Source organism: Aptenodytes patagonicus, chromosome 2 (assembly GCF_965638725.1).
Source record: "Aptenodytes patagonicus chromosome 2, bAptPat1.pri.cur, whole genome shotgun sequence".
NCBI classification, from domain to species: domain Eukaryota; kingdom Metazoa; phylum Chordata; class Aves; order Sphenisciformes; family Spheniscidae; genus Aptenodytes; species Aptenodytes patagonicus.
Genome location: NC_134950.1, coordinates 59,151,374 through 59,179,230, shown reverse-complemented (window position 1 = coordinate 59,179,230; position 27,857 = coordinate 59,151,374). Strand labels below are relative to the sequence as shown.

The 27,857-nt window shown below is 41.0% G+C and overlaps 2 protein-coding genes across 3 annotated transcripts in view; one reads left to right on the top strand and one right to left on the bottom strand.

Annotated features, from left to right (window-relative positions):
- IMPA2 (inositol monophosphatase 2) lies at positions 1-22,398 on the bottom strand. The gene is made up of 8 exons (XM_076330001.1): positions 22,237-22,398; positions 15,286-15,419; positions 10,643-10,747; positions 9,224-9,269; positions 6,788-6,896; positions 3,180-3,288; positions 2,851-3,002; positions 1-2,008 (listed from the first exon to the last, which is right to left on the bottom strand). Exons 1-8 carry the CDS (start codon positions 22,351-22,353, stop codon positions 1,893-1,895), a joined length of 888 nt encoding a protein of 295 aa, XP_076186116.1. The 5' UTR covers positions 22,354-22,398; the 3' UTR covers positions 1-1,892.
- A 173-nt stretch (positions 22,399-22,571) lies between these two features.
- MPPE1 (metallophosphoesterase 1) overlaps positions 22,572-27,857 on the top strand; it is a 43,008-nt gene continuing 37,722 nt past the window's right edge. For both annotated transcript variants that reach the window (XM_076329994.1, XM_076329998.1), the window contains exon 1: positions 22,572-22,645. The gene's annotated coding sequence lies outside the window, so the exon portion shown is untranslated. The remainder of the gene's footprint in view (positions 22,646-27,857) is intronic.

The following is a 27,857-nucleotide window of genomic DNA, read 5'->3' as shown; positions in this document are numbered from 1 at the left end:
TTAGTATTTATTATTTGTATTATTACAGCACCTCAGTGCCTAGTCGTGGACCAGAATCGCATCCTATTAGCACTGTGCAAACCCAGAGCCAAAGTACTATAGTCCCTGCCCCAGAAGGCTTACAATCTCCATTTCTGAACGGGGGGGTACAAAGAGATGCGGGGGGCGGTAAAAGGGAGCAGTGACAAAACGTTGATCACTGTGACAGACAGTGTTGGTTTTCTGGTAAGAACTATCAGTTCTTAAACGCTTAGTTGGATTTAGACATTCTTCACACAGTCAATACTTCTATTTCTTGTGAAAAAAAGCATCAAGAAATCACACAGAACTTTATGTTATATTCAGTGAAAAACATTTTTCATTGCAAGAAACACATGTAAGGTTATTTTTAAAAAATACTGAAATACTGTTTGTTTTTTATGTTCTAAGCAGGTATCTGAACACGTTTACAAAGTCTACACATGCAGTGTATCAAGAAAGTTAAAATTTTTTAACCAACTTACTTTTTTGGCTCATTCCTTTATTTAATTTACACTCTTGCAAAAAAGAGATACCTTTTAATTCAATTTTTAAAGAAAAAAATAGAAGTGATTTCATCTCAACTACTTTTCTGGACACACTTGTATTTTCCCTGTGCTCATGATTTAAAAAATAATCTAAATAGAAATGATCACCTTGGTGGAATTAAAACCAATGCTAGATACAAGGATAGAGAACAACTGTGTATTTAGGAAATGTATGTAACTGATTTTACAGGTTTCTCTGATCAAAAAGTGCGATTACAACTTTGTGCAAGAAGGGCATGTGATTTACAACTTTTTGCAAGCGTATCTTATGCGCATATTTTTTAATAACTTGCCTGTAAGGGGCCAAATCCTGCTGTTCTGCTCAAAGCTTCTCTAAAATCAACAGCTCCTTGACACTGTGCTCTATTCCGCTGGCCTCCTACTGTGTGTCATAGTTAATACTGTGAATAACTCAGCGGAGTTCAATATTCCTGGTTTTAACTATAATTACTCTATGGTAGTAAGTGTTTGCAGGTTTGAATATCTTACAGAGGCCTGTAGGACAGTATGGTTTATCCCCATGCAGAGGGATGAAGGGAAACAAGACCTAGCTGGACAGTCTGTAAAACCATTAAACGTTTTCCATGATCAGCTCTGTTACTTGCCATTTGGATAGCCCCCACCGAAATCACATAAGTAACCTATACTCTTCACCTGAAAATAACTTCCAATATTAGCTTCCTTCTATGCATTCTCTAAATTGCTGTAAACATCCAGGACACCCATATATATACACACACACACACGGGTATGTGTGTGTATACATGCATATACATGTATAGGTGTATATATACACACATACACACAGACATACATGTATGTACATATACATATATATGGATATATAGCTATGACGTAGTTAGGAAACAATAATGTCATTTTTATTGCATTCTTAAGTTTCATAGAACAAGGGTATTATAGGCACACATCTTAACTACTCGTCCTTACTACAGTCCTAAAGCTCATTTACCTGAGATCTGCATCTGTAAAAATAAAGTTCCTTTTTTAGCTGCATGTTACAAAAGACTAAATATCAGCCCCACAGATATGAAATTACAACTTAATTTTGAGACTAATTTACTACAAGTAAAATATGCTATCTTATAAAAAAGATACTGCTGAAAAGAGATACATATTAAAAAGGAAACATGATTCTTAGAGGTTTAAAAATCTCCCTATGCCTTCCCACATTGTAATAAATTTATAAAAAATATTTGACACAGAAGATCTCCACAGAAAGCATCCTGCTGAAATCACGTACCCTTTAAGCCACCCATCTTGCAAAAGTTACGTAGTTCAGGAGGGCAGACTCCATATTGTAAGTATTTAATTTTCATCATCCCGTCTGTAGGGAATAGTTTGTATTTCCTGAGCTATGAACATAGCCAGCTCTCTGGTGCCCGCAGCAATCACTCGGCAGGACATAAGATCCAGAGGTCCCCCTGAGGACAAGAGGATTAATGAGAACTGTCTTACGTGATGTAAAAAGGCAAAGTGTTCTTAAATATAAACCATGCTGTAATTAGATAGGGTCAGAAACACTGAAACAACTTCATACGTAGCTCGTTTTGGGGTGGGAATGACAACCTAATTCAGGAACTCCTACCTGGAAATTTCCGGCAAAAAATGATTTCAGAAAATTCTAGATACAGTGCCGAAGTATGCAACAGAAGCAGTGAATGTCTAGATTTGTTCAGTATCCAACAATAAATGCAATATTCCCTTCTTTCAGCAACAGGAAGGGATAGAACAGAAATTAGTTCAGTCGGCATACCCTTCTTCTTAATCCACCATATCTTTCCACAGTACCCACATATTGGTCACCAGTAAATCATTACTCCGAGATGCGTACCATCTAAATGAGTAAAATAATAATCCGGAGACTGTGCTGTCCTTTACTCCCTCTGAGTTGTTCCTAGGCATGTGTGTTCAGACACGTACCCCAGAGTCCTCCTTTCTCGGGAGTTTGGAGTCTGAGTGTATCTACCAATCTCCTGGGCTAGTTCTTTACTGTAAATCTGATGCTTTAAAGGAATTACTCAAAGTCATGGAAACACAGTTTGACTCAGAAGACCTTTGATGTGGTGAAACCCCAGGCTGGAATTACATCAGTGTGTTACAAATAACCAGCCAGAGCCTAGTGGAGCGTACAGACGTTTCTACAGAATATTGCTAGAAAAGAGAGCGAGCCACAGGAGAAGGCCTGTACTGAGGTAACACAACTTGCCCCAACATAGCCACTCAGCCCCCCAAAAGTCGATGAAAACAAGGGTATTTTACTCACCTGAAGTGTCTATCACAGTGCCACCCGCCTCTCTGATAATGACAGTCGCCGCTGCCAAGTCCCAGCAGTGTAACCCAAACTGGTAATAGGCATCTGCAGCGCCGGATGCCAGATGGCACAGAGCCAGGGTCGAGCTCCCAATGACACGGACCCTAAACCCCACGAGAAGGGGACACAGTAACGTAAAGCAGAAAATGCCTTTGATTGCAACCTACGTGTCGAGATCACAAAACGTGCAACGTACTTGGGGTTTTTTTTTGTTTGTTTGGGTTTTTTTTTTTAATGACTTTTGGTCACAAATGTGAGACATATATTGTAAAATATCTTACCCGTGTGCTTGGGCCTTGAGCAATCTTTCAATGTTACCAAGGAACAATTTCAAAGTTGCAGGGTCACGTTTTGGACCAATTTCTGTTAAAATTAAGGCCTTCGATATATCTGCAATGTAGGTAGTTGTTTCCGTTAATTCAACAGCTTCCAGGTAGATTCTGGAAATTTGTTTTTAAATTAAACACTAACGGACTTTTCACAGAAAAACAATTTTCATGTCCCTTTTTTTACCCCAAACTCTTTCATAGGATAAGTGACAACTTTGCATATAAATTCAAGCAAGACTAGATTTCTCATATCAAATGGTCTGATCTAAACACACTTTTAAAAAAAAAGAACAGGAAGATTAAAAACAAGAATGCATTCTTACATTCCTTCTCTTTCCATACATTGTTTTATTTCATTGACCGGTCAGCTTTTGGCAAATTCACTAACATTACCAGTCAACTAAAAATAATCCAGTGACCTAGTAACTATTAATGCTGCTAATCTAATCATATTTGAAAACAGGGTGGTTCTTGAATAGGGAACTTCAATGTAATTTGTTAACAAATGATAAACATTTGGGAATACAGTAAGAGGAAAGAAAAGTTTCTACCTAAATCACCAGTCACCCAGTAGTAGCTCCCTTTCATTCTGACATTTCAAAGATGGAAGACACCTTATGACTGAAAAAACCCCTTTCTTATCACAAACTAAAGCAGTATCTTAATTAATAACATATGAATGTTGTATTTGTATTGTGTTCAGCAAGGGCAGTTCTGACCTACAGCAGATGAGGATATCAGCCTTGTGTACAGTCAAAGGAGAGACTCACAGTGACTTGCACGGGGTCGAAGTAGTCCCCATGTGAGATCTGAACATTGCTAGTATGTAACAAGCGTATGCCAATGTAGGTGGAGATGGTTGATCAAATGCCAAGCTTCTGCTGCGCCAGCTGAACTCGGAGGCGTTAAAGATATGACAAAACTCAAAGGTTTAGCGGTTGATTACTTACTAACTAGGCTGTGCCCAAGTGTCAGGTGTCACCTTCTACCCTGGGTTAAAGGCTAGGCATTCATTCAGAGAGGGAATGTCTACCTGGTTATTACAGCTAATTCCATAAGTTGAAAATCCGTAGCAGAAGTAGCAAGGAAGTTTTCAAAAGCGAATTAGGCTGGAGTGAGACATCATTTAATTAAACAGGCTACCAATGAATTTAGTATTGCAGAGGAACATTATGGATTCAAGCAGTGCTGTAAATGGTTGGTGAGTAACAGGTAGGTAATTAGATTAAAAGTTACAGGCTATCACAAAGCTTAACTGTAGGAACATAGATTTAACAACCACTTTTTAAATTACTGCATTAAAATACAGAAACACCAATCCAGGCACGCTGCAGGGTATTCGCTGTTTAGCCACCACTGAAAACTCTGGATGGTGAAAGCAATCTGCCTTAGATCTTTTTGCATAACAGACCCAATTTATAATTACAGAACATTTAATGCACGCCTCATTGCTGAAACGCACCAAGCATTCACACCACGCCAATCATAGCTAGGTCATGACTAAGACAGTTGTTCTTTTGTGTTATTAAATATATTTCTAATGCATAAATGGATCTCTTCAATTTTCATCAAGGCTACAGGTAGAAACTGGATGAAGAGACTAAGGCAAGGAAGAGGGAGGTCTCTGCTTCGGAAAAGGAGCTGGCTGATCACAAGACTCGATGCGGTTTCAGGAATTCAAGGTACAAGAGAAAATTTACTGACGACTACTCACTCTGATAGAGGCCAGAAAAATGAGGCTTGGTAGAAGAGATTTAACAGTGATATCGATAGATTTATGAGGAAAAGACCAATTCTGTTGACACAGAAGATTAAAAAAAGAAAATACACTTACAGTATTAGCACACGTAAGGCCTGACCTGAATCTAAACATGAGAAGAAAGTATCACTCAAGAACAAAGGGAAGATGGATCCTTCATTTAAGTGTATCCTGACTGCTTGGACTCCCACACCAGACCTCTACAAAATTTGGCATTGACAAAGAACAGTGTTTGCCTGGACTGTGATTTCAAATGATTAAATCTGAACAATGAATGTATAGAGTAGATCGATGTTACACAACAGTCACATTTCCTGAAAACAAAAGGCATGAAGTAACATGACAGCCTGGATCTCCAACACATCATGCATTGGTGAAGGCTACTTGAGTTCCAGTGATAGGAAACACACTCTCTGTTCCAGGGTTGGTTTATTTCACTGAAGCCACAGTCCTTACAGGAGAAGAGCAACTGTGATTTTATACGCTTAAAACATCAATAGAAGTGAGGCTAAAGAAGATCCATCTTCACTGGTGAAATTGCCCACCACCAAATGATGTCTCTCAAAACAAAGGAAAATTCCAAAGCATTTGGAAAGGCAGAAGGTCCACTTCCCTTGCTATGTTCTAGACACCCACGTAGACTGGATGTCCAGAGAAAGAAGGACAAAAGTGGCATGTGCCAAAATTGCTCCTTGCTCAACTGGAGACCAGAACTCTCTGACTGAAAAAGCGAGCGAGGCCATTTCAAGAGTGGCTCAGCCAGCCCAACTGGGAGCACCCCTAGTTTTTCCTAATAGTCTCTGCCAGCATGGGCTTTTGTGGAATATGAGATATTCGAGCACTGACAAAAATGTGATGTATAATCAAGGATTAAAATCTTAGGGGTCACTGACTTTACAGTTTGCCCCATCTCTCCAATCAATTTAGGTGAATAGCCAAACTTCCCAAATTTCAGGGAAGTTTTGATGCAGGGTCTGCTTGGGGCGCTACAACGAATCCGTATATTAAATTGCTTGAATTTACTGTGTTTCAAGTTCACTAAATTTCTTTTTGGGGTGAAATTTTTACCATCTCCTGTGTACAATGATGTACATTTTTGGCACATGTCTGCTTCTGTCTACAACTGAGTGTTATGTTCTCCTCTGCGTTTTGATTGATTAAAAGAAGACTTCTCTACACACATCTGATTATTATCTATTATCATTAGGTAAACAGATAGATCTATGACTTGGTTCACCAATAAAAGAATTCCATTAAAGTGTTGACTAAGTGTTGCTAGCTATTTGTATGTTGAAACATACCTCACACACAAAAGCAGGCTGTTAAAGAACTCCTAATGAAGCATGCAGCCTTTAGTTTACTTTACAGTTAGCATTTATGCCTACAGACATAATACACTTTATGACGTACAAATTTATTGGAAAATAAGTGAATAACGGCTGCCATAGTACTCTGAATTTGATTCACCATTCCCATTGCATCTTGCTCATAAAAAGTTATGCCAGTGTACAGCTGGAATGAAACTGGTGAATCTACTCATTCTTCTTTATTTTAAACAATGTTATGAAGCAAAATAATTTAGGATTATTTAAATAGTTCATATTCAGATGTATATTTTAAAAAGAAAATGAGGAAAGTTGTGATTTTTCAGAAAAAAACAAACACATAACAACAAAATTATCATGCAGGTGAAATACTTTCCATCAGGATAATGATGTTCATTATCCTAATGATGATTTGCAACAACTCTGAAACAAAATTAACATATTCCTTTTAGAGTTCTAACAAAATCTAGACCAACCTGTCTCTTTTGATACCTGAAGCCTTTTGTCATTACAAAATGCCCCTTGACCTCTTCTACCAGTGTATAATCGTTCTTCAGTGCAGTGGTAAATTACACCAAATTCAAGCTTTAAAATTTTGAAAAGGAAAGAAATGAATGCAACTCAAATTACTCATCATAAATATAAACAACTACTAATGGAAGAAAGATCAGCAATATTTTAATTGGTACATGTAATCAAAGATTATATTGATGCTAATAAACTGGAATAATTTTACTATTACTGTGATATTGAGATATAGGTCATATAAAATTCAGTTTATAAAGAGAAGTTAATGCAATCTGTTCGTGAACTCTTACTTGCAGCTTGTTTGCGTTCACATTAGAATGGATTAAATGCTAAGTTGATTTCAAATTCAATTGTATGTTTTTATTGAAAGTATGCAAGTCCTCTAAGGCCAGATTCTGAATGCTTTACTTTCATGGGTGAGCAGTTACACCTAGAAGTAATCCCACTGACTTCGGCTGGACCCTGAAGATTTGCAGCCCCAAATACATAGATATGATCAGTCAGGCATCCAAACTCAGAAGTCATGGCACGCTGTTTAGTAACAGTGGATGCTTTTATATGCATTTCACCTTTCATGATGCATTTAATTTGCCTGCCTTTTCAACCAAAGTAGTACGCTCCAGTCACTTGTTCAAACGTTTCTCTGCAAAATCCTTTTGTTTACACATAAAAGTGGGAATCTCATGAAGTCACATGACTCCAAGAGAAGGAGTTTGAAGAGAAATATCAAATATTGTGACCCTCAGTGAAAGCTTGAGAATGAGCAACACAGAAATTTTTGTGGGGGTATCTGTTTACCAATGAGAACAGGGTCAGAATTTGACTCTTGATTTAAACCCAAGGTATTTAATATTTCCATTACTTTAATAGGTTTCACCAAAAGATTTTAAAGCACTTTACAAACTTCAATGATCAGCTCCTAAAATCACCTTAGATAAGTACTATTAGCAGTATTTTATTTAGGGGTGGACAGATACACAAAAATTAAGTGACTTGCCCAAGGTCACACAAGTTGGTAACAAGGTCAAGAAAACATCTCAGATGTTCTAGACTCCAAATCCTTTCCTGCTGCCCTCCTCCATTCAATGTGAATAATAATCGGTGTTCATCAGAGACAATTCAAAGGGAATAGACAGTCCTTGCCCCCTACCCCGAGGTCCCATCTAAACCGAGGTTTTTTTTGAGGAACACACTATTAATAGACTCCTTCCCTGAAGACTTCTGCAGGAATTTCTTCAGTACTGTTCAAGGCTTACATTCAGGCCAGTTCCCCTGTGTGTACTTTGGCTCCTTTTCAGCTTACTACTTTTTTTCTGCTTTTCCCATTTGTTTACTGAGGGAGATTTAACATCATTCTTTATTTTTGTTTCAGCTTTGTTTAGTTTACATAACCCAAAATATGCAGCATCAAAATCACGATGGTGTTCTAGAAAACATAAATATTAGAGAAAGCTGTCTGGTAATAATATGTAGTATTCAAAAGGACCTTTGGGAATGAATAAACTTCAGAAAAGCATGGAAGTGTTTCTCTGCAATTTCCATGTTTGAAAAGTCTAACTAGAGAAGTACACAACATTATTCTGTTTAAATCAGTAAGAGCCACTAGCACATCTGAAAACTATGTTGTTATTGCACAGATTTCTTGCTGGCTTCACTTACAGCTATACATATATTTAAGAGCGTGGAATTAGGCTGAAAGAGGCACATTCCTTGGCAATTTGAATAGCTGTTTCTTCTGTATATATCAAACTGTAAACCGGCAACGTTTGGAGAAAAGGCACTAGCATGAACGAGTATAGCTGGGAAACTCAAAACGGCACATGAAGGCTAGGTACTTTTTTCCCCCCTGTAATCAAGCTCTCATGTGGGAAATATAGTTATTTTACTACGTTAAGAAAACCACAAAGGCAGATTAAATAAACTAGGCCCATAATTTTGCACTCTTCATAGAAATCAGTTCTGAATTGCCTCATAGCAGCAGTTAGCTTTCACAGATACTGCTAGCAGGAAAGAAGGAATAATAATAACATAAGAACACTGGGAGATACGTTTAAATTATGAATAGGCAGCACTATATTTAACTCATTATGGTTTTGTCTTACAAAACCTTGCTCGCACCAGTAGTCCCTGTTTTCCCCCACATAAATCCTATAATATTTATAATAATTTGTAAAAATTGTCTTGTAATTGCCAGTTTGCGTAAGCAAGTTTTGCAGGACTACGATTTTAGACTAGTAGAGTATGATCAAATACATTTAAAAAGCATGGAAAAACCTTAGTAGTGGCTCATTTTTTTTCACATTTTATTTTATTTAAAGTTCCCACACGGTTTTGAGGCTTCTAACCAGCTCTCAGGTACCCATCTTAAAGAACATACTTCATACCTCTTTGTTAACAGCAAACCCAATGCTCACTGCCACTGTTGGAAATCTGTGAAAAATAAGAAATGAAGTATTATTGATGAAAAACCTCTCAACTTACTCCTTATGCAACTCCCTTAGGCAACAAAACACCACATGGAGCTCTGTGATTTTACTTGTTTCAAAATGCTCTTGACATTGTACTATTTCTTCTTTGTCAGCCTCTTTAACTTTGTCAGTTCCTTTAAAAATGTAATTTAGTATTGGAGAAGGCAAGAAATAAACACATGAAGATATTAGGATTTTTATACTAAATGTGTTGTATATTTTAGTGATCTTTTTGCTTTAGGGTAATTGAATTATCCAGTAAAAATCATTAATGTTGTTATAACAAGTCATCACTTTAAGAGCACATTTTGTTCAAGTTCAAGCATCTGAGACAGCAATTAAGTAGTATGGAGATACCTTGCTGCTGACGTCAACAGCAGGAGAAACCAGTTCCTCTACCCTCTCTTTTGTCAGTGATGATCATGTATTTAATTTGGTCCTTTTGACTAAAGTATAATTATTGCATTTTAAACAACGAAATAAATTAATTTCTTAAAAACATGTTTTAAAAAGGGCTGTAAAGTAAAGGTCCAGAAAATATTACTAGAAAGAGAAAATTTCACTTAATTGCATGAAACACCAGCACATGACACCCCCCCACCTCGCCCTGAATTCTATGTAATTGCACCAAAAGTCAAGGAAATGCTTTTTTTTTTTAATGATAACTGCAGTTATGTTAAGTCACTAACTATAAGGCAGAACATAGTCAAAGATTTTAAGTAGAAGTATTATGAATGGTCATGAGTTTACAACTCCTAGCACTTAAATGAAGAATTAAACTTTTGCATTTTTGCAGTAACAATACCTAGATTTCTTTTTGCAGAGAGGTATTATAGAAATTTAAAACCAATATCTATGTACAACTTCGTTTTCAGTTCTACTCTACGTATATGCAATGCTTGTACTTCCCAGGAAAAATGAAGCATTTGTATTTGAAAGGGAGAAAACACCACTACTCAAAGGAATGTGTAACAACCACATAAGGTGTTAGGCCAAGTGTCATCATAGCACAGCCTTGTTCCTCCAGTTCAGCTCAAGTCTCTGCACGTTAATGTGCGGTTATATGCAAACAAGCTGTGAGTCAAGAGCTTTGGGTCATTAAGCAATCAGCAGAAACTTTAGCTTACCTTTAGATAACAGTATAGAGCTCTCTCCAGCACAAACACACACTCCCTCAGATACACTACGGGAGGTACAAAAAGATAAAGGGATGACTCCTACTTATGAGTCAAAGGAACAAATCTACCACAGTAAAACACCTTTAAGCGGAAGGGAGGATTTGTGAGAAGCTACGTTTTGCTTTTTTATGTATTTCCCAGTTCACTGTCCACTTACCTGTGCACAAAGTTGCATGTTCCATCAACAGGGTCAATAATCCAGGTCGGACTGTCGGTGAGGACACATTTTGAACCAGCAGCAGTGGATTCTTCTGCAATAAACCTGCATTTGGTGTGGAGTGAAACAAGTGTCCCAGAAAATTGGCTTAGATATGTGACTTGGAAAGTCAAACTCCATCCTTCTGTTTTTGAAGAGATACTTAATTTATATATATATATATATAAAATTTTTGTGTATGTGTGTATATATATAATGTTATTATGTGTGTATATATAATTTTTGTGTATGTATATAATATATGTGTGTATAAACACACATATTGCTTTTTTCATTTGGGAATAGGGAACTTTCATAGAAACTTTGAAGAAGACTTCTCAAATTTATAGCATACTATTTTACATGGTAAAAAAGAACTCCATTTATGTTCACTTTCCCAAAATACCATTAAGAAAATGAATGCAGAAATGGGTCTGAACCGGCATCCCTGGAACTCTAGAAGGAGTTTTTTTTATGCAGAATGTAATTTTATGGATTAGGTCTGTCTCTTGCAGTAAGTAATACAAACTGCAAACTGTAGCTGCTTCTTGTTTGCAATCAAATTCAGTCAGCAGGAAATAATGCACTCTTAGAAAATCCATAATCTCACTCCTACTTGAATTTTTTACAGTAGTCTGACTCAGGAAATTAAAAGGTTTACAAAGCTGAACTTTCTTTTTCCCATGACCCAGAGAAAATCAACAAATTAATTTTTTTTGTTTGTTGTTTGGATGCACAAGGCACACATTGAAATCTGAGCTCATCTTCTCTTCTGTTGTTCTGTCCCAATTTCTTTCAGTAGATATGCTTTTTCTTTCCTCCCTTTTCCCTGGGAAACGAACATCCAGTTCTGGCACATTTCCTGCTGACCTTAATTATCCCTGCTCTCCCATAAACTGCTCAGGGTCTGTTTCTATGCAGGTGCTACTCTCAGATTTGAATAAAGTCCTGTATGTACAGAAGGTGTAGAATCAGACTGCTAGTACTGAATCTTGGTTTTGGTTTCACATTTGAACAACTGGTAGTGGTATTCAGAGTTCCTGCAAACGCTTGAAGATGAAAAAGCTTCTCTCGAAGACACAAAGAGAAAAAAATTGGATAAAATAAAGAGAAAATGTATTTTGCAGAAACAGTTGCTTCCCTAGGACCAGAGTAGCAGCTATTTTCTTTTGTGCCCTCAACACGCACCACATGATGCCACATAACGCTTGCAACCACGAGCTTAAAATGTTCTGCAGACATCACAGGAGGAGACTTCTTGAATTTTCCAAATGCTACTTTGGCCTTTCCCTCAGTAGAAAGGGACTATTTTGATGGCGTTATGGGCCCCCAGTTGGTATGAAGAGGGAAGTAGGAAGTGTTTGTTACTATTTTCATCTCCATTAAAGATAACAGCTGAAGGACGAAGTGTTAGTGTGCCACCGAGAAACGAGAAAGACTTTAACAAGTGTTTGGAATTCTCAGTCAAACATAACACTTTGCAGACTCCTTGCTCTAAATATTCCATTATTTTGTCTTGTTGGTGCTGTATCATTTGACTTTTGCTTTTACAAATCTTGTAATTAGCACCTAAACCCAACCATACGCTTCGGCTGCGCTGCTGGCAGCAGAGGAAGCTCATCTTCGTGCAGATGGAGCGCCTTACATCCCATCTCAGATTGTCCATTTTCCCCATAAATTATGCCTCTGCTTCAACCCTCTGCCAGCTCCCTCAGCCAGAGCCTGAACCGTAGCTGTTGTCTTGCCAGTCAAAGAAAGGTAAAATGGGAACTTCTTTAAAGACAAGAGTATTTCTGTGTAAGGTGTTTTGCCCTCAAGTATCGTAAGTCTTTCCCTTGCCTTTTCCTTACAGCAGGGTGTGACGCTGCAGTCCTCACATACAGAAATGCTAACGTGAAGCTGGGGCACAGCAGTGCCATTGATAAAGTCTTGATGTCCAAGAATAATTTTTCCAAAACGAATGTAGGACAAATTAGGTGCACATTTTACGAAATTTGGGCTAATAGGTTAAGATAAGCCCCTTGCTGTTATACAGCACTGGGTACTGTGAAAGACCCTCAAGGCCAACATCAGGTATGTTGCTCTATGGCTCTCTGTCCTGTAAAAACATGCGAACTAAGCAAAACATTCAGCCTGAAGTACTGGAGACCAAATTTTAGGAACAGCTTGAGAAGTGGGAGGGGTAGCCATGTTATTACAGTAGTTAATTTAATATGCCAGCCTGCCAGCTCTGTTGACCTCTCTTCAAATCTGGATTAAAGTTTTCTCCCACTGAAAATGAGCCCAGTAATTTTAGCCTAGCCTTAGCGGACATCTGTTCATACCACGGTGCCACTCCAAAATTCATTGCTGGAACAGCAGGGAAACTGTAGCACAGCATAAACCGCAGCAGGAGTGATACCCAGTTGAGTGCAGGAGGTTCAAACCAGGGTTATCCCTCACCTATCCCCTTTATGGGGGTCTGAGGGCAGAAAGCCGGGCAGCTAGAGTTGGATGTCACCCTCCATAATGGCTGTGTCCCGATTTTAATGTCTGCACGATTAACACCAAAGATGACAACTTGCGCAACAATAACACAGGCAAATGGTACAATAGCCTTTTTCAACCAGTAGCCCCTGATATTCTGGCTGTGCCTACCCACAGCTCAAAGATCTACGAGAAAAAATATGCTTTTGAAAAGACTCACTTGGAGCATGTCAGAGTAGCAAAGAGTGGGCAAAGGTGAAAACTTGGGTGAAGCATGAATGAGGATGATAGATATCACTTAGCCAAGCACAGAGAAGAAGAAAGAAACATGGGACAGAATTACCTTTTTAACAGGTTTTCCTAATATTTCTCTTTACATCTGAGTACATTTCCAATATCTCAAGACTCATCACTGCCACAGTGCAAATGGCACAGATTCTAATGAGATCGCTTTTAATTTTTCTAACTCCTAAGGTACATTTTTTGATTCAGAGAACATAAGAATCAAGATGAGTTAAGAGAAAAAGAAATAACAGAAATCTTCAGTGATGCTTTCAACAGCCAGGTTAGGGGAAAGACTGAACATAATTTAAACGATCTTTTAATGTTTTCATTGCATTTTAATTTAAACATTGATTGCTACTGTGGACTCCTCATTGCAAGTGTTTTAATCCAGTCTAGTTAAATCTAGTTTTAATCTGTTGTTTAATCTAAACGCATTCACTGTCTGAACAAACTCCAACCAAAACTAACAACCAATATTAGCAAAAAATAACTGTCTTGAAGAAACGGCAATTCCTTCATTTGCTTATGAAGTCAGAAGTTAACTGTACAGAGTTAATAAAGTCAGAGATTTTTCAGTTCCTAGGTCTATGTTGACCTTACAACTTTTGTTCCCATTCTGAGTAACTCAAGTTACTTCTGATGATTCTCATTTTATGTGAAATGTGTATGTTTTATGTTCTCTGCCAGACTGTTCAAGGAAAAAAAAAACAACAGAAGAGTGGAGATGAGAAAAAAGCAGAGACAGCAATAGTAGAAGGAATATTACACAAATAATAGGCTTGTAAAACCTGGCACTCTCTTAAGAATTGTGGCCAAGAACCACACGTTATGCTGTACAGTACTCTTCAATATGTGATCACATACAACACGTATTTAGAAAGCCATATTTAGCATAAAATGTTCTTTCTACTCCTTCTTACGGTGTTTTTTTTTCCAGCAGCATCGCCGACAATCAGATTAGTAGCTGAGCCCTCCAGTTTTTCATCTTTGTTGATTTCTGCACAGCGCTAGGGTGCAAGGCTCATCTCCATCAGAGATGCACACAATTAGAAGGAAGTCATACAGTATTTAAGGGATACACAGGCTCTGCACTGGCTCTGCAGGCAGATGACTTTTATCCTTGTGGATTGAAGTCAAATGTGGAAATTGATTGCAGAGTATCTGCATCAAACCAAACCCGGCCAACGAATACAAAACCTCTCTCTAATCTGTGCATGTGCTAGGAGTTGTTATTTTCAAATTGACCATAATAATTCAAGGGGAGTCAACAATCTGATCTATTTTTAAAACCTTGGGTTGACACCCCCTATAGTAATTTATATCCTGTTTATGTATACGCATCAAGTGATGATAAACAACCCTGCGTCTCACTGATTTTAGGATTCTACACAACACAAGGTAAATGTGATTAAATACGATATTTGTCCTGATCTGGCAAACGCTTATGTGTGACGGCAAAAGAAAGTGAAGGAAAGGTCTGCAGGATGGGATCTTTGCTATCATTAATTTCAGCTACATTTTAATAGATATCCTTAGCATAATTCTTATACAATAGAGAACAGATCAGTATTCTGAAAATCATGGAGATTCATATGAAAACTTCATACATGATGTCCCTACAGGGGAAACATTGCTATTAAATACATACATTAAGAAACAGAACTATTAGAAAATATACTAAGTATAGGGAAGTGGTACTTTTTTAGAAAGGAGTCCTATGAAAGTGTCCAACAGCAATAGGTTAATATGTAAGAGAGATATACAGACTTTTAAAATTACCTTTAAATGCCAGTCAGATATACAGCTCTTAAAGGAAAAAAGGTCATTGATAGTTTCTTTCTATAGGCACTCACCTGTGGGAGGGAAACTTCTCTTTCAGGACAGAAATAATTAAATTTTCCACAAAATGATCAGTTTCTGTCACTAGATCTGCTGCAGATGTCTTTGTGGACACTTGTTTTTCCTCTGTTAGAGCTTTCCTAATAATCTGAAACAGAAGTTTACAAATCAGATTTGTTGGCCATTCATCCTGTGCACACTCAAATAATACATTTACTGAAAAATTATAGCTAATCCTGAAAAACAACTGTAGGCCTAATTCTACCAGAGCCTGTTCTAATTCTTTCTGACTAAAAGTCCTTCTGAGATAACGAGTAGTCTTTGGGAACTCGGCATTTTGAATCACTCCGCAAGAACCTCTCTTGACAGTTCAGAAAAGGATTGATGAATAGGATGCAACTAATGGAATAAAAGGATGATGGCAGTCATCATGATTTAGGGAATGACAAAAAATACACATAAGAAAGAGCCTTGAGGCTCAGGAATTTTTCATGGAAACCCCTTTTCCTTTTTTTTTTTTAATTTACAGGGCCAATACCCCATTGCTCTCTTACTTTAAAAAACATGCAATAAGGCAAACCCAATTGGTTTCTTTTTTTTGCCAACAAAGACACACAAAGTTTATTTTTTCCTGTGTATATGGGTTTTTGGAACTTCGAGTGCTGACCACCCACTAGTTCCCAAAGAATTGCTATATATTTAACAAAAAACAAAAATTTAGACTCTTCCCCAGATATGGAACCCGTGATCTAACCCTGGATTATCTTCTGGAAAAGTCTTTATCTCCTTTTCAAGGGTTTCACTATTATAAACTCAGAACTAAACCACATCAAGTGCAAATGCACATATGGAAAAACAGTTAATAAAAGCTTTTTCCCAATTTTCCCATTTTCTTTCTGTTTTTTTCCACTCCTTCATTAAAAAGAAAAATAAGGAGGCAGGATGATAATGCTCAACTTGCAAAAGGAGCTGACTTATTTTTTAACCAGTGAAAATGATAAACTATTTGAAATGAGGACAACCAAAACAAAGCAAAAATTAAGCACCACTTATTTGTGTAGAATTATATTAACTAAAACCAGCACCAGCAAGACCAATATTCCAAGTCACTTCTAAAACTTATATATTTCAATTGTTTAACTAAATTTCCATTGATCAAAATATTTTAAAACCATCTAAAGAGAAGCGTTTGATGACCAAAGAAAACAGTTCTGCTGTATTATGCATGGGAAAGGGAACCAGCAACTCCCAAATTTCAGTCTCAGCTCCCGGTTTTCGTAGTATGAAATACTACGTTTGAAGGCTGTGCTGATTGTTCTGACAAGTAATGGATCTTGCTGACTGTTGCCTTAGTACGGAAGGTATCTGGACTAACATTTCTGTTTCGTGAGCTGTAAAACATTAGTTATCCCTGTTTACTGAGCTCATGAGGGCAGCTTAATACTTTTTGGTTTGAGATCTTGCTAAAGTTCATTACTGTATATCAAAATATTAACCACACTTAATCTTTTTACTCCCCTCAATGCCCTGCATGGTTTTCTTGATGGTTTTACCATAGAAGCATAAAAACGCAGCTCTAGGAAGGCCCTTGGGCTCCTCCTCGGTCCAAAGCAAAATCCAAACCACTCCAACCATCTCAGTTGTGTATTCCAAAAAACTGCTATGCCGACACCTTTTATTTAACTTGTTCTTCTTTACTTTTATATTGCCTATGTATAAGTAAACGCTTAGAATTGGGCTCAGAACTTCACGTAGTCAAATAGATGAGGAATACTACTTCTCATTTCTTGCCTTAAACACTCCTTTCAATAGAGAAGAGCTGAATTTCTTTTCAGCAGTGCCATGTTCTTGACTCCTATTCAGTTTTAATACATAGCAGATTGAGGAGATTTTTGCAGCCATTTAAATCAGTACGTGCCACCTCTCAGCAGGGGAGTGAGATCACACCTGAGCCTTGCTGCAAGAAGAGTGGAGGTGAAAGATCTCTCCTGTGGATGTGCTCTGCAATCGGTTGCTTTTCATCATGTGCTCCGGCACCTGATCTCTCCATTTTGAACACAATCCTTTGCACCTACCATCACTGAATTTAAGATTTTTCATTTCTGATCCTTCTTCGGGTTGTTCATGACCATTTTTAACTTTATTCCTGTCCTCCAAAGTGCTCACCATTCCTCTCACTTTGATCTGTTTGTGGGTTTTATATGCGGGGTGGTATATACTCTATTCTGTCATTCAAGCCCTTCATTAAAATACTGAACATTTATCAGGTCCAAAACTGGATTTTGGCAGGATTCTACTTGATATGTTTCACCAGTGTGACAGCTATTAAAAATACCCCGGCTTCCCAGAGGGTTCTGTAGTGGCCTTATGGTAACCAGATTCACAATGTGCTTACATGGAAATTACATGGAAAAACTCTTATCAAAAGCTTTTCTAAAAATTCATCACTTCTGTAACTTCCACTATTGCCCCGTAGCAGCTCACTGTCAGCAGGAGGTGGTTAGACTGGTTGATGTGCCCACCATCAAACAAAACCCACCTTGCCCGTTTCTCTGGTGACCTGCATGTGCCAACCTGAGGCTCCAGTCACTTTGGAGGTGGGAACAGCCAAGGGCGTGACTGATAGGACACAGTGGCTGAGGGCCTTCTCGCCCATCTCCTTGTCAAGCCATGCGGGCCCATGCCGAGGGGTCGTGACACAGATTACTCAGCCCTGCAACGGACTGCTTCTCCCCACCTCTTGTGCAACCGGTGTGTTGGGGGGAGAGCAGGAGAGAAGTCACGATGCTGTGCTGAAGTCACCAGCCGCAAATGGGCACCACATCTGTATTAGCTCACCCGCGGTACCACGTGATGCCGTGGGATGGAAGGGTCCCTGCTAATTCTCTGCCTCTTACGAAGAGTCTGACAAAAGGGACTCTCATGCATTTGCACCAGCTTGTACGGGTATGCAATCCAAGCCACTCCCACACAAAGATCACATTCCCTGCATCGTTGATGAAACAGCTTTTATTCTTCACAAATTTATCAAATAGTTCAGAATGGTCCAGAATTCAACTTATGTTGAGTAATACCTAAAAATCATCTGCCTACAAAGAGTGTTAGAGCCTGGTGCCTCAGAGTACTTCGAGAGCATCACTCAGCTCCTCTCCTTGCAGAAGCCTTACAATAAGGTTTGTAGATACCTACTGCAATTGCCTGGTCTTCCCAGCTGGGCGTGGAGCTCCATAAAAGTCTCCCTCTAGGTAACAGGCAGCAGGTAAGTGGAAGACCAAAGGAAGTACAGGTTGATGAAATAAAAAGAGCTGATTGCTCCTTATCACTATTGTACAATTAAATTGGCAACCAAGATGCTGTATTTTGGCTGTAAATGTATTTTACTAGGCTTTACCACTGTATTATAGGTTGTCCCTAGATTACAGAGATTTTACAGCAATTTCTAAGCAGCTGATTTTTGGGAGCGTGGTTATTTAGAGCAGAGTCACTTAACAGTTTTAGCCCATGCTGTCCCTCCTCTAATAAAGAATTGGCTAGATCTTATCCTAATGCCCTGCTTGGGAGCATTTGGGGGGTTATGCAAAGCGAGAGGCATTTACACCAGTACATGCATGAAGACCACATCACAGAGCAAGACCCAGGTTGTCCCTGCTCCCTTCTTCATTTGCCACGGAGCAGGGGAAATGGAGCCGCAAGGGCTCAGTGCAGTCATGGTCCTGGACTCTTCCTTTCCTAATGCCTTTGTGACATTAAGTCATACAAAGGAGAATGGAGAGGGCAGAGGGCTAAGATGCCTTCTCCCCCAACACCTGCCAGGACAGCCACCTACAGTGAGGTGCTTGCGTTAGATATTTCATCTCACCTTACTGCTTGCACTCACCACACACTTCTGGGAGCTCCAAGATGGATTTACTTGCTTGCAATATTTGCTCGCTGGTAAAATCAAACATCTAGATAAAAAGCATAACTACCTGCAAATAATTTAGGAAATACCAATCTGGTTTGCTAAAAAATCTGTCCCTGTTCCATAGAAGATAGCCTAACAATATCCCCTGGGAGCAAATATGGGGAAAAAAACCTTGGCTTTTTAGAATATCAGTGGAAATTTTGCCTTTTTTTAGTGGGATTATGCTAGGTCTCTTATACCTCATAAAATTATTTTCTGGGAAAAAAAAAGGGGAAAAAAAAAGTAGTTTGTGTGGACTTCAACATGCTAGCTTCCAGTCTCAGTTTCTTAGACTTGTTTTCACCTGGATGCACATCCACTCATTTTGGTGAAGTTTCTCCAACTGTAATTGCAGAGAACTGTGCAAATATTACTCAGTGCTCTCAATAGCATCAAAGATGCGGAGACTAGTTGTGCCTGCTTTTCTTTAGCAAAAAGTCATATTAAGGCAACGGGCATACTCTCATGAGCATGGCAAGCAGAGTTCACTCACAGAAAAAGCAGAAGAGAGGTTCAAAAAAGTGCAGTTACACGTGGCCTTACAGAGCAAATTAGACGTAATTTTAATGCAGGTCAATTACAGAGATTACAAAACCATGGCCATTCTCATTATGAAACAGCCATATATATTAAACGAGAGCCTGTGGTATTTCATAAAAACGACAGAACTAAGTAACAGGACGGGCAAGAGAGGCAATGATTTTAACCTGGGAATAGAAGTTACTCCAGCAACATCACTTTTGACACATATTCAAACAATCATTTCTTTATTGGCCATTTAAGTTTAGAAGAAACTAGTCCACAGCATAGATGCCTACCTGTTGGAAAGAAGATATATTTTACTTATGAAGCATGATGCAATATAAACCAAACAGTTGTGTAAGCCAAAAGGGGAGACCAAGAAGCTGTATTACTGGTTAACTTCTCCTAGAAATCCAAAATCTTGACTTGCATGCCTTTCTTCACGTTGACCTCTGCACCAAGACTCTTGTAGACACTTTCTAATGACACTTTCTAATAGCCTTCCTAACCTGCCATGGACCTGGGAAATGGAGGGCCTTAAAAGAAAGGCTGGAGTGGCAAAATTTCATGCAGGGATGGAGACAGCACTCAGATCTGGGGAAACAGAGAGTGCAAGCAGATTTCTGGAGATGGAGACAAAGGTGGAGAGGTCTGAGGGATGAGAAGAGAGGCAGAAGAAAAAGATGAACTTGACCAGTGGAATTGGCTATTTTTGGTGACCAAAATAAAACTAAATTTTACCAGTCAATTTTCAACAAAAATCCAGTCCCATCAAACCTATGTTACACTGCATTTGGTGTCCTTATCTCTAGCTTCTTTCGGGAATAGCTGGAAGTGGATTGACATTTAAATAAAAGATACAGCCCTATCTGCACCTTTTCTTCCACAAGGATCTCTGATGGTTTTCGTAACTAAAAACATTCTTTAACAGCTTTAACAAAGTTAATAACACCCCTACCCAGTTCCAAAGTCCTACTTAACATCCTTGACTGGTTTAAATTTGGCCTGCCAAGGAATCGGCCATTTCCTGCCAGTTGCAAGGTAGCGATGGGAAACTGGCAACTAAAAAGATGCAAGGATTAATCTTCTGGAAAGTTTATTTCTTCCAGGAAAAGGTGCTCAGCTGTGATCTTCTGGACGATTAAAATGGCTGGAGATGGTTATGGCTGTCTTCACAAATTGATATTTTGAGAAATAAGGTGTGGAAGCTTGAGCAAGTCATGAGAGCCTCTCTTGTGAAATGGCTGGCAGAATGAGTATGCTGGAGAAACTCCAGTTTGGAGAGTCTGCGAGAGCATGACCTGTCATCCCGATTTGGATTATCCGTTTATTCGTTGTATTATTGAAACAAGTCTCCTCTCCTCTGGCATTCTGTTCATCTTTGTCTGTCTTCTACTAAGAAGAAGATACGTTTAATAACACATACTAAGGAAAAGTTACAGGTCCGGGACTCAAGACAGAAAAGGGGGCTCCTTAAATGATAGTGTACAGGTACAAAGTGTGTTTCAAAATATAGCAGAATGGAAGCAGAAGAGAAATACGTGTTGCTGAGGTTTGTGTTTTACCCAATTTCTCATCTGAACAATCTGCTGATCCCACTTCTTGGCTCTGTTAGAGTTGGTGGAAGTTTTGCTGCTGCACACAGTGGGGCCAGGATGTCTCCTGAGATGACTAACCTTCTGCTGTGTCAAAACACGGATCTTAAATAAGCTACTGTAGATCTTCGCAGAGCCACTGCTGATTTATCTCTAGCAAGTGAATTTCAGTCACTCTGAAGACACTGGCATAACAAGAAGACAAAACCCCTCTGACACGACCATTTTTTTTTGCACAAGCTGCTAAAAAACAAATGCTGGTATTGTAATGGGTAAAATACACAATATTCTGGATAAGCGCACAACGGCATAAACCCTCAGCTGTACGTGGAATTCAACCTTAGCATCACAGCATGCTCCAAAACATGACAGTAGCAGAATAAACGCTTGGTGTATATTTGAAAAAGTTTCACCTTCACGCTGAAAAATCTTTCCACATTATTATTTTTTTTTAATTAAATAAAAACACTCCCAGTCACAAAATCAATCTGCTTTCACCTGAAGCGCCCCCTCGTCCTCATGCCGCATGCAGCCGCCGAGGGAAGCGGCCGCCGAGGGGAGCGGCCCCCGCTGCCGCCACCCCTCCCGCTCCAGAGGGAAGCGGCCGAGGGCTCCGGCGGCGGCCAGGCTGAGGGGGGGCACAGCCCGGGTGAGCGGGTGCCGATCCCTGCCGCCCTCCTCCTCCCCCTCAGCTCTGCCACACCACCCAAGTGCCCACACGGCCTTTCCTCAAAACGTCCGGCTCTTTTTTTTTTTTTTTAAATTTAGGAGCGCACCCGGTACAACCGCCCGGCAGAAGGATGCTCCAGCCGCGGGACAGCCCTCCCCGCCCCGGGCCCCTCCGCGGCCCCGTCCCGCCGCCGGGCAGCGTCCCGGAGCGCGGCAGGCGGCGACGCGGCTCTCACCTGCCCGGCGCGGAGCGCCAGCTGCACCGCCACCTCCGCGCACTCCTTCCAGGGGTCCCCGCCGCCGCCGGCCGCCGCCGCCCCCCCTTCCTCCTCCTCCTCCTCGCACGGCTTCATAGCGGCGGCGGCGGCTCCGCTGGCCGGGGCAGGGCCGGGGGGCGCGGGGGGCGCGGGGGGCGCGGGGAGCCCGGCTCCCCGCCGAGGAGCGGCCGCGGAGGAAGGTATCCGGCGCGCGCACCGCCACCCTCCCGCCCGCCCGCCCGGTGCGCCGCGGCCGCCGCTGTCACTCCGCGCCCCGGCGCCGCCCCGCCGAGGGGAGCGGGGCGGAGGGAGGTGGCCCAGCGGCCGCCGCGATCAATGGGGAAGGCGGGCTGCAGCGCGGCGCCTGGCTGCTGGGCGCTGACTTTAGGTGAGCCCCGGGGGCGGAGAAGGGCCGGGAGAGACGGGGGGGGGGCCACGGAGAGGAGCGCCGAGGCCGCGCCGCGCCGCGGAGGGCAGGATGTGGCGGGGAGGCCGCCGGCCCGGCCCGCCCCGCGCCGTCGCCATCGCCGTGGCCGTGGCCCGGCCGCCCCGCCTGACATGGCGCCGCGGACGTAACCGCCGGCCGGGCCGGGCCGGGCCGGGCCGGGCTCCCCAGCCTGGGGCTGGGGCGTTATTGTTTTCTCCCAGATAACGTTCCCTCAGGCCCGAGCGGCCCCTCGGGGGTCCCGGTGCCCTTGCCTCCCGATCGCTGCGTGCGGGAGCGGCCTGTCAGCCGGGGCCGGGAGGCCCGGGGCCTGCCTGTGCGTCCGAGGCGAGGGGCGATTCCGGGGAACGGGAGGCCGGCCGTCAGCGTTACCGGGGCTTTGCCGCGGGGAAAGCTGACGGTTAGCATCGGCCATCTCCAGAATAAAGGGGGAAAAGTGTGGGAAAAGTGGCCTCGGCAGTAGAAAGGCAGTTCAACAGATTTTTAATTTGAGCAGCTTGTTAGTGCTTGGGAATTAAAGTGTGTGGTAACAAATACATTGCCCTTTAGATTTTTCACTTGTCTTTGTATGTCATTTTGGATTTGTCAGGGATGAGAAGAAGAGAATTAAGAACCTACTGTCCAGAAACCATATAAGCCAAATTACCATGCATTTGAGCCAGCAGAGCAGGGGACCAGTGGCAGACAGCTGAGTGATTCTGATTCTAGATCCACTTTGTAGAAGAAGGGTGGCCTACAATGAATGCGTACTTACGCAATAGAGTGACCAGTCTGTAATACTTATAACACCGAGTGAGCGTTGGGAACATACACTTTATCTGCCAAAGCGAGGCTTTTCCAAATGACTTGTTCTGATGCACACTTGGCGTTGAATTGGACAAAAGAAAGTCCAGGGATTGAGTCTGTCAGCATAGCGTTTTGAAAAAGGCGTTAAGTACATCGAGTCTATGAAATTTGTTATTGTCTTTTTGCACCTGCTTTGTGGTCGAAGGTTTCAGTTTCAGTGACCCAAAGGTACCCAAGGGGTAGAACAGAGGTGCTTTAGTGGTGGCCATATGTGCATTAAGAAAATTTCATAACACTACCACTTACTATCCCTGATGTGAACACAAAATAAATTGTTAATTTTCTTTGGACTAGGCTATGTTTAATTGGCTTGGGTGTTCTGTCTAAGCTAACAGACCCTAAGTTTAGATCTATTTTCTTTTATTTAGTTGTTTATCTTGTAGGACACAGATGACTTTGGGATGAGAGGGACATAACACTCCTGCCATACATCGTTCACAAAAATAATAGACGCTTTTTAAAATAAAAGGCTCGGACCTTTTCCAAGATAAGTGACAAAACTTTGTGGATTGCAGTGCAAGAATTCAGCTTCATTCTTTAAATTTCTAAGCTGCACTGTGGCAGTGGATACCACAAAGACAGCAAGGCTGTCGGTCTACTTAGCAAAACATTTTCTAGTCCCCATTTTGAATCAGAAAAAACAGTAACAAACCCTGAGAAGGTGAATTAGCTATTACCCAAAGTTTTAAAGTTTGTTTGAAGTATGAAATTATGAAATTTTGCTTGAAGAAATCCTCACCAAACGTTTGTCAATCCTTCTGCTGACTGCTTATTCTGCTTCTAAGTCACTCGTTTCCTCTGACCTTGTATCTGCTTTGTCCTCATGTAAGACTAGTTTCATTAAGTGCAAGAACCCTACAAACGTGGTATAATTTGGAATAGTATAGAACAGAATTGTTCTGGATTCTTCCTTAATCTTGGTTTCCTCCAGGTTTTAGAAATGTGTGCTTTTTATTGATACCACGCTCAGCATAGCTTGAGGTGGCTTCAGGACCTTCCCTAGAGAGTTTCTGTGCTGGGGCAGATGGGTAAACATATTTACTGGGGAGTTGTGTGTACTGGTGAGATGTAGCTTTAACTTTGGTAAATAAGAAAATCTACAGCTAACCATGGCTTTGCATTCTAGGAAGCATCTCAGACCACGATAAAAGTGTTTTCTGTGTTTTTCCTTGAAAGATGAAGTTTTAGTTACTGAATTGGCCAAGAGTAAAACAGTCTATACTTTTTGCTGAAACCGGCTAGGTACTATTCTGATGTAGAGCAGATGGTTTCCCCCCTTGTGTCTCAGGTCTGCTGCAGTGGCTGGAGATTTGTTGTGATTAGGCTGCCACAGGGGCATTTGAAAGGTCTGTTTAACTCATGCTTTAAAAACAGGGTCGTGTGAATGATGGTGTGGTAGGCAGGATGCAGAAATATCCTCACTTAAGGTAACTGTAGAAAATCATCATCGCAGAGAAATACTGTTGCAAAGGGGGGAAGTGCTCTCCTCAGTATTTTTCTAAGCAGGAGTATGTCCTCTTTGTAAGTGATGTCTGAGTGGCATTTGGAAAATAAGCAACTCCATCTGGCTCAGTAAAATTTCTCCAACATTCTCTTTGTTCTGGTGGTAGAATATTAGTAAAATGAACTTGAGAAGCTAAAATATCAACTGAATAAACCCTTGGTTTTTACAGATTCATTCAAGCTACGTGGCTCATGCAGATAAAAGATTTAAAACAGAACTAAAAAGCCAGGAAAGAATACTTATTAGAAAATCAGTGGCTGCAGCTAGTATTGACCTTTCAAATACTCTGCAAAAAAATACAATTGCCTGTAAGGCCTATAAACAGATGGAAATATTTCTCTTCATCATTCTCCTAGTCGGTGATGACTAATTTCTTATTACTGTTCTGAAGTTTTTTCAAGCCTTCCTTAGCCTAGACCTGCCATGCAGCATGAACTTCCTCCTGTGAGCTGCTGGGTGATTTTGAACGTCTGTTCACCTCCGAGCAGGTCGAGGCTGCTCTCTGCTTTGCTGGATCAGACTCTCGGCTCATCTTTCATAACTGCCAAGGTCTTTCGTAACCTCTGATCTTTCATAACCCCAAACACTAGCCAGTTCCTCTCACATGCCTTTCATAACCTACACACACGCCACGCGTTTAATCTCGTCCACTTGGAATAGGCTCGTCCTGGATGAACCTGAAATACTAGTGTTTCTTAGGTGCTTCATCTGTCTGAATCCTCCTGAGCCTCGACCAGATTCGTGTAGAGGTCGGACTTCCTTCCCTGAGACGACCACCGCTCAGCAGAGGGGAAAACCTGTTCCCTCTGACCTCAGAGCAGAAAATGGAGCGTAGTCGTGGATTTCCTTCTCTCCCTGGGTGTGAAGCCCTTATTGACTTAGCTGTGGCTCAGCTGGAGGTGGCAGTCATCTCCACTTCCTGTCCTAAACAGCTGCGCAGCGTTCACGGGCACGGCTGCTCTGCGTGCCACCTGGAGATCCCCTTTGTGGTCTGCTCGGTCCGTGATGCAAAAAGCAGCGTCGCTCAGAGGGGAAGGTGCTGCAGCTGAAATTGGTTTAATTATGCCTCAGCTGACAGCTTGCCATTCTCTTCTTCGACAGTAATTGCACGCTGCAGTGATGCAATAAAATCGGTTGTAGTTTTTGCAGAGGGAGGGTGACCTCTCTGTAGCTAGTGGGCCATCAATGTGGAATCTGCAGATGTCTTCTAGTGCAGATCCTTGTCACTTCACGGGTTTGATGGATGATCTCTTAATAGGGAATTAAATGGGAGAGCAAGTGGCTAACAGCTTTAATAAAAACAGAGAAGGGGAAAAAAAAAAGAAAAAGGAAGTAATCTTTTGGAATTATTAGCCTGAGTGTGAAAGAGCATTTCCTCAGCATGACAGCCAGAGGCTTGCTGTGCTGTTATTAAAGCAATTCAGTGGGAATCCATGCAGATGGTCTTTTTACACAGCATAGGATTATATTGGATTAGTCATATAAAATTGTTGTTTACTGTCTCTAGCCCTTTTCCCTGGAGCTTTTATCAGTATCTCACGAAGAATGAAGTTTGAGTCTGCCTTTAAGAGATAACCCAGATGACAAGCTTTTTGTTTGTGCAAACTACTACAATGTTGTAGTAGTTTAGTGCAATGGTCACATTGCAGTGAGAGATTTTATAGCTGATAAAAGAGGATGTTTGACCCAGATTTTTGTTTTGCCTTTTGGGTGTGCAAGAAGGGAAGGTAAATCGTAAGGAAATGCTCTCTCTTGCTGGACTGCCTAGAAGAGCTGTGCTGATCCCACTTCTGCTTCATCAGAGACAAACAGGAATTACTAACACTGGCGCCGTTTTTCATAATGCTCGCTAATGACTCATTAATGCGCTTGATTAGTGCACCGTTCTAAGTGGTGTATTAGATGTTTCTTGTGTTCCCTTTCTGTCATGCAGAGTCATATTCTGCCTACCTTTTTTCCTCTACGTCCCTAAGGCCCAGGGGTTGCTGCTTGGACACCCTCCGCATTTTCCTTCCTGCCACAAACTAACCAACAGATAGTCTCACACATGCAGTGCAGGAGTCTCCCTTCAGGTCTACCCTGGGGGTTGGTTGATGTGGAAATCGAGATTTTTGGCTTCAAGGTCTGACAGACAGCTCTACTGGTAAAATGGTGTCCTTCAGTGTTTTCTGGAGTTTTCAGACTGGCTCTGTCTTCCCGGGAAAGTTTCTCTTCCAGGAGGTATGGCTGTGAGAGCTTTCCTGGGGTGCAAGTGCCTTTCATTCTCCACTGAGAGATGTTTTCTTCTCTGGAGGGAGTTCTGTGGACAAGGTAATACAGTCCCAAGCTGTTACTCTTTTTCCTAGACCATGTCTGTGGGTGTAGAATAATATGTGGTAAAAGGCTTTTTCCCTGGTCTTGAAGGGAGAAGCGGCAGACTCTCTCTGCCACATGCATGCCAGTATTGTTCTTTGAACATTATCCACTGAAAATACTAAAAATAATACATGCCCCCCCCCCGAAAACAAACTAGTATTGTAACCTGATATTTCTATCACTGAAGGTGATACAGAACTTCTGTCAGTGTGCTGTGGCAGGAATCCCTGTAGCCTAATTTGGTTTAATAACTATTACCTCTGTTTGGTTGTGTCAGCTTTAAGATTAAATTGATTTCCTCTTATTCTTATATATTATGGGAACAGATTTCTTGTTTCTTATTCTGCAAAGAGTCATCTTAAATCCAATCAGGTCTTGGTGCTTTTCATCTTGATATGCAGGAAATGTTCGTGTTTTGAACTGAATTCTGAACTTTTGCATTTAGCTGTC

What these genes read in the sequence shown, in the direction of transcription:
- IMPA2 (XM_076330001.1), bottom strand. Translation starts at nt 22,353, where the DNA reads ATGAAGCCGTGCGAGGAGGAGGAGGAGGAAGGGGGGGCGGCGGCGGCC. An exon ending in GGTTTGCTGTTAACAAAGAG is followed by an intron (nt 6,897 to 9,223) that starts GTATGAAGTATG and finishes AAAATTTTAAAG; the next exon opens with CTTGAATTTGGTGTAATTTA. An exon ending in TCAGGTATCAAAAGAGACAG is followed by an intron (nt 3,289 to 6,787) that starts GTTGGTCTAGAT and finishes CCTACATTGCAG; the next exon opens with ATATATCGAAGGCCTTAATT.